The 6,553-nt window shown below is 35.3% G+C and overlaps 1 protein-coding gene across 1 annotated transcript; it reads right to left on the bottom strand.

Annotated features, from left to right (window-relative positions):
- Positions 1-586: 586 nt before the first annotated feature.
- Positions 587-2,851, bottom strand: LOC111454133. Its single transcript, XM_023095465.1, has 3 exons — positions 2,218-2,851; positions 1,559-1,906; positions 587-1,477 (listed from the first exon to the last, which is right to left on the bottom strand). The coding sequence occupies exons 1-3, from the start codon at positions 2,650-2,652 to the stop codon at positions 869-871; spliced, it is 1,392 nt and encodes a 463-aa protein (XP_022951233.1). The 5' UTR covers positions 2,653-2,851; the 3' UTR covers positions 587-868.
- Between the last annotated feature and the right edge of the window lie 3,702 nt (positions 2,852-6,553).

Genomic DNA, 6,553 nt, shown 5'->3' with positions numbered 1-6,553 from the left:
GCAATGTTTCGTTTTCCTCTCCAACCAATGTGGGATCTCGCAATTCACCCCCTTTGGGGCTCAACGTCTTTGCTGGTACACTGCCCGATATCTAGCTCTGATGTCATTTGTAACAGTCTAAGCCCACTGCTAGCAGATATTGTCCTCTTTTACAAATGGAGGACAATATCTGGGCTTGGGCTATTATAAATGGTATCAGAGCCAAACACTGGGCGGTGTGCCAGCGAGGACGCTGGACCCTCAAGGAGGTGGATTATGAGATCCCACATTGGTTGAAGACGAGAACAAAATATTCCTTATAAAGGTGTGGAAACCTCTCCATACTATACGCGTTTTAAAACTTTGAGGGGAAGCCCAAGAGGGAAACTCCAAATAAGACAATATCTATTTGCAGTGAGTTTGAGCTATTACAAATGGTATCAGAGCCAGTCACCGAATGGTGCGAGGCACTGGTCAGAGTAGAGCTAAACTCTCTCTCTATATAGTAGACACGTTTTAAAAACCTCGAGGGAAAGTTCAAAGAAGACAATATCTACTAGCAGTAGACTTAGATTGTTACTGTTTATCGGAAATGAAATTATGAGGCTAATACTAATAACATGAGATTTGATTACAAGACAAAGTGATCTGACCTTGCAGAATGGGAACTAAATTTCACAAGTATTCTTTGGATGAGTATTGACAGTTTATAAAGAAACAGTGGAAAATTATATGAATGGCAATGCTCTATTTACAAATATAAAAGGGTATTGATCTCAGTTCCTATATGAGCTATTTAATCATCTCAAGGAGTTCTACGCACCTAGCTTGCTATCAGTACAATAATTTACTATCACCCGTCCATCCCTTTCTCGTCGTCGTCGTCGTCTTACGAGTCTGTATTCCAGATTACAGTACCGTCGCCAAGCTTGTCGAGAGCAGCAACTTTAGCATGACATGCTGCTACAGCATTGTCGATGATCTGATCCTGAGGAAGCTCACAGGCTTCACTCACTGAACCGAATTTTAGTTCAGCTGGAGGAATGAAGCAATCCACAGATAAACCAGGGACATTGAATGCTACTTCTTCAATTGTCCAAGCTTCTTCCATCCTGGTCTTAGTGTGGCTCATAGCAGTGTCTCCAAATCTGAAGAGGGTTACTACCGAACGTCCCGAATGTGCGATCATAATCCCCTCAACGGGTCGGTAGTCGTCGAGAAATGAATTGATTGTGGTCTCCCAGTAAACTGCGTCGCCTCCGTTGTTTTGTATGCGAGTCAAGTGAGAGTCTTCCAAGTGCACTAGGAGACCAGTTTTCTGACTGAAATAACCAAATAAAACATGTCGTATAATCTCGGCTGGCCCTTCGCTCCTGGCCTTCAACGTTGCGGGATCTGCACAGAGCTTAAGGATGAAGCAATCCTCATTGTTTATTTTCTTCTCCCCTGTGCATCTTGCATTGGCAAACATGCTTGCAGTTGTTTTAGGATCAAGTCCCTGAAAATTGGAGATACATAAGCAAAATGATCGAAAACGGTGTCGTTGTAGAGACCGAAAAACAGCATTCTGTGGCTTCACCTGAAGTGCACGCCGCAAAGGTCTAACAGGCCCTTTAGCACAATGTGCACCAAGCCATGGTGTGTGCCTCCATACAAGCCTCCCATTGCAACCAGCATGAACTTTGCTGCCACCAAGTGCAAGCTCTACATACCACATGTCTGGATTCATTTGCCATAAAACAAACCCTCCCGACTCGGCATCTTTCGAGGAGTTTCGAGTCCTAATAACTCGGTTAGCAGTTTCAAACTCGGAAGCTACCATTCGTACCTTTCCCATGGCATATGCATTTTGAATCGAGCTTTGAAGCTTTTGGCCTCCAGAGGCAGCAGTGTACTGCTGTAATATGTACTGTGCAGATGAAGTTTCCTGCAAATGAATCCATCCAACACCATACTATTCAGGAAATCCAGGCCATTGAGACATACAATAAGCTCCAAGAATCAACATTCAACCAGAAAAAACACAAAAGAATCACCCAAAGAAGATGTTACGAACATGCATACAATCCTAAATTTCTGAACAATCCATGATCACAAGTGAATATGGAATGGATCAATCTAAACTGGGTTTTCCCCAACGCATTGAATCAGTAGCAAAATCCTCCAAAAGTTAGATGAAATAAAGAAATTGCGTAAATTAAGAACAAAAGAAACGGAAGAGAGAGGAGAAGGACTGACAATGGGGGTGTCTTTGATGCAGAGATGAGGGAGAGGCTCGGAGGAGGCAACATGAACAGGGGCAAGCGGGGCGCCTAAAACCCCAAGCAAAAGCCGTAGATCGGAGCGTTTATAAGCAGAGCAAGAAACAGAGGGAGCTCTACAGAGTTGGCCCTTCATCCATTGCGCCCATCTCCCTTCCATTTTGGGATCCTCGCCGTCCGTATCATCAGGACCTTCCTTCAACGGCGACAATGCCTCGGCAGGCCTCAAGCTCCCGGATCTCCCAAAGAAGAGTTCATGGCGGGAGAGACGGTGGGCAGCCTTCCTCCGGCGGCGCAAACTGGCGGCCGGAGAGGTACTCCTAAGAGGGGATTTGGGTCTGGATTTGCCGGGAGAAAGGCCCCTAACAACCTCGTGTTTAAGGGAGGAGAAGAAGCCCTGTTTTGTGTCCATAACCCAAGAAAGGGGTTGAAGGGAAACAGGGGAAAGTGATGCTATTGGAAGATTGCAGAGGAAAATGGAGGAAGGGAGTGGCAGAGGAGTCTCTCAGACAGTGGGAAGGAACAAAGCACGCTAAAAAGCAAACAAGAAGCATAAGCTACACAATGTTTCAGACCAAACCAGGAACAAGATAAAGTGATGCCGTTTGAAAGAAGGAAACGCTCACCACAATGTTTTTTTTAATTTTATTTCAAAATAATTCTTAAAACAAAATATTAATAATTTTGTAAACAGATAAAATTTAGAGGTATTTTATTAATTTAATCTTTTAAAAAATTTAATTAATCATAAGCCGTTAATTTTTATTTTTCCTCAAATACAATTAATTAATTAATTAATATCCATTATCCTCACGTGCATTGCACGTTATTATTTTTATTTTATTTTTATTTTTATATTTTGGGGGAATTAAAGAAGGAAAGATATTGGTATTTTGGGAAAATGGGGCTGCTACGTCACGACAAAACGAGACGGAGACGCTGAAACAGAAATCTGACGCCGATATCTTATCTTGCGGAAAAAGACCGCCGGTTCGCCGGGACAACGGCGGCGCGTTTCCGGCACAGAGCTATCAGGAAAAAAATTTCCTTTATTTTTATATATATATTTTTTTAAATATTAGTTTCGATGATAAAGTCTCCAGCTAATTTAAGGAATGATCATAGGTTTATAATCAAATAATACTCGTGATGCATTTTGGGAAAGCCCAAAGCAATGTCACGAGAGATTATGTTCAAAGTAAACAATATCATACCTTGTGGAGAGTTGTGTTCATTTAACATGGTATCAGAGTTATGCCTTAAACTTAGTCGTACCAATAGATTGGTAAATCCTCAAATGTCGAACAAATGACTCCAAAGCAGTTTGTTCAAGGGGAGGTGTTGGACGATGAAAGTCCCACGTCGGCTAATTTAGGGAATGATCATGTGTTTATAAACAAAGAATACTCTCTCCATTGGTGTGAGACCTTTTGAGGAAGCTCAAAGCAAAGCCATGAGAGCTTACGCTCAAAGTGAACAATAATATGATATAATGTCGAATAATATTTCTAAAAATTTAAATTTTAAAATTACCAATGAGCGGGGTGAGGCGAAGTGGGGATTTAGGTAGGAATAGAGACGTGAATTCTAATTTTTGTCCCTCGGTTTATTTTAGTTAACGAGAAAATCTCTCCATTTTCTCTTGATTCTCTATTTCGGTAGGGATTTCCTACCCTCTCGGTAGAGACCGACATGACATCTATCGCTTACCGTCATAGACTGAATTTCCCGAATAAATAAAGAAACTTAAATTACAATTTTCGTCCTATAATTATTAATATTAAATTTGATTTTAAAGGATTAAAATTTGGTAAATAATTCTCATAAAATGTAAAAATTGGACTGAGGTGTGTAAAGTGTGCAGTTCAATGATGAAGTGGGCAAGCATGCGCCAAAAGTTTATATTATTTTTAAAATAGAAATGGTAATAATACTTAATTCTTGAATAAGGACGGAGAAGTCTTTTTCATTTTAATTTTATTTTTACAAAAATCTCGAAGTAGAGATTTTCCACATAGATCAGGTATGGATCGAGTTCCTCGTAATGAATGTTATTTATATTTCTCCTCATTCTCTCTCCCGTTCAGAGAAGGTTCCATGAGATAAACATGCATCTCTATTCATTTCACGTCAATTTTTTATTTACTTTGAAGGGTATGTGATGTAATTTAACCATTTTCCATTATCGTCGTTTTGCTTCTAATTAAATTAACAAAGTTGGCGATACTCGAAGAAATTAACGAAAATGACGATATTTTAAAGATTTGTTTATACATTATATTAAATTATGAATGGTAGTTGAAGGAGAATGTGGTAATTATCTTCTGGAAAATATTGCTTTTTTTTAATAATAAAATATTTAAAATAATTATTAAATGAAAAATAATTAAAAGTGAGAGTAAGACGTATATGTAATATGCAAACCACTCGTTTGGTTTGGTTTGGTTTGGTTTGATTTTTCCCCTTTCTTTTATTTATTTTTATTTATTAGCCCAAATAAATTGACCATTTTATGGTTTGGTTTGGTCTATCAAATTATATTTGTTGAATATTATTAAAATATTACAAATTTAAATGAAATTAGGTAATATATGATGTTATATGATTAAATTTAAAAACCCTTTGTGGGAGTTGTTACAATTTTTTTAATAAATTTTTATACATTAGTATTTGTATTATGTTCGATAAATTCAATGCTTAAATGAAATTTGTCTCGACTAGCCAATTATAATGCCCAATTGATTTAAAGTACCTATCTTTGAATTAAAATCACTCACGGTCAAATTGTTAGAAAATGTAATTCGTTCATGTTCATTCAGATTCAACGTCTTTTGAGACGTTACAAATTGTGTCAAATAAAAAAAATTCAATGAGATATGGTTCAAGATCTAAGAGGCAAAAACTAATGAAAGTCTGACATAAATAAGAAATATATAAATAAATCAAAACTATATTTAAATAAGAGCTAGAGCAAATATTATAATATATATATATATATTATATAAAAGATTTTAACAGTTTTGGGCCAGAAATGGGCCATTTATGTTTTGGGCATGGCCCCTTCTTCAATTTTGTTTGAAGGAGGACTCAAATAATTTTTATTTAAAACAAGTAGTCCATTTTCTAAATAATTAGAAAAAAAAAGCGATTAATAAATAAAAAAACTATGATCTATATATATATATATATATATTATAACTTAATTGACCCTCCCATGAAAATATTTTGAGTTGGTCCATTTGGATGATTAGATTATTTACTCAAATTTTTTATTTTTAATAAAAATAAAATATTAATATAAAAAATATCTATTTATTTAATTTTAAACATTAAGTTAAGATTTACTATTAAATGTAATATATATTTTAAAAAACTTAAGAATCGATAATAAAAAAAAAGTTATAGAATTAAATAAATTTAAAATAAATATAATTATATCATAATAATTAAAAATTAACGGTTGGTTTTTGTATTTTAGGGATTTTTAGGAATCCATCAATCAGTTGAACCAATATAAGTTGATAACTCAACGAAAACAGTATAGATTGAGTTAAGCTGATCAAGTTTTTGATCTTTTGAAATCGAATGATTCAAATAGGGTCGATAATCCAACCCAACCTAACCCAAAAATTTTTAGATGAATTGGGTTGAGTCGGTTGTTTATTTTTTTATTTTTAAATAATTTTAGAAGATCCTACTTATCCAAATATATGTAATATTAATTGTTAAATTTCATACAACTCAAACATCAAACATTTACCATTTACAAGTTACAACACATTACTAACATATGTTACAAACGTCAAATATTCACCATCTTTATAATATTCTTAAAATTAGAATTGAGTTCGACTGTGAATCCTATTTACAAGCAACCCCATCAATAAAAATCAAAATTGAAAAATATTCAAACACAACCATTTAATCAAATTCGGAATTGGTCTACATATTACTTCATTGACTCAATAAACTTTTTGCCACTAAATGTCATATTTGACATGTGATTTAAGTCTTTCTATTTATTTTTTCGTCTCGTGGAATATTTATTTATAAAAAACAGTTGAAGCCCGCTAACAGATATTGTTCTCTTTCAGCTTTCTTCAAAGTTTCAAAAACGATTCACTAGGAAAAAGTTTCTGCAGCCTAGTGTCTGACTCTAATACTATTTGTAGCTACCCAACTCCACTGTTGGCACATATTGTCTTTTCTACGTTCCCCTCAACAACCAATGTGGGATCTCAGAACCCAAGAGACCTCTTTTTTTTTTTTTTTTTTTTTTTTTTTTTTTTTTTTTTTTTTTTTTTTTTTTTTTT

The sequence above is a fragment of the Cucurbita moschata genome, unplaced genomic scaffold (assembly GCF_002738365.1).
Source record: "Cucurbita moschata cultivar Rifu unplaced genomic scaffold, Cmos_1.0 Cmo_Scf00016, whole genome shotgun sequence".
NCBI classification, from domain to species: domain Eukaryota; kingdom Viridiplantae; phylum Streptophyta; class Magnoliopsida; order Cucurbitales; family Cucurbitaceae; genus Cucurbita; species Cucurbita moschata.
The sequence above is the reverse complement of the archived record's forward strand: the minus strand, read 5'-3'. Positions and strand labels throughout refer to the sequence as shown.

Bases quoted from the DNA above. Each gene is read 5' to 3' on its own strand.
- LOC111454133 (XM_023095465.1), bottom strand. From the start codon at position 2,652: ATGGACACAAAACAGGGCTTCTTCTCCTCCCTTAAACACGAGGTTGTT. The intron at 1,907-2,217 runs GTCAGTCCTTCT...ATTCATTTGCAG, and splicing joins GCATCAAAGACACCCCCATT to GAAACTTCATCTGCACAGTA. The intron at 1,478-1,558 runs GTGAAGCCACAG...TCCAATTTTCAG, and splicing joins CTTTGCGGCGTGCACTTCAG to GGACTTGATCCTAAAACAAC.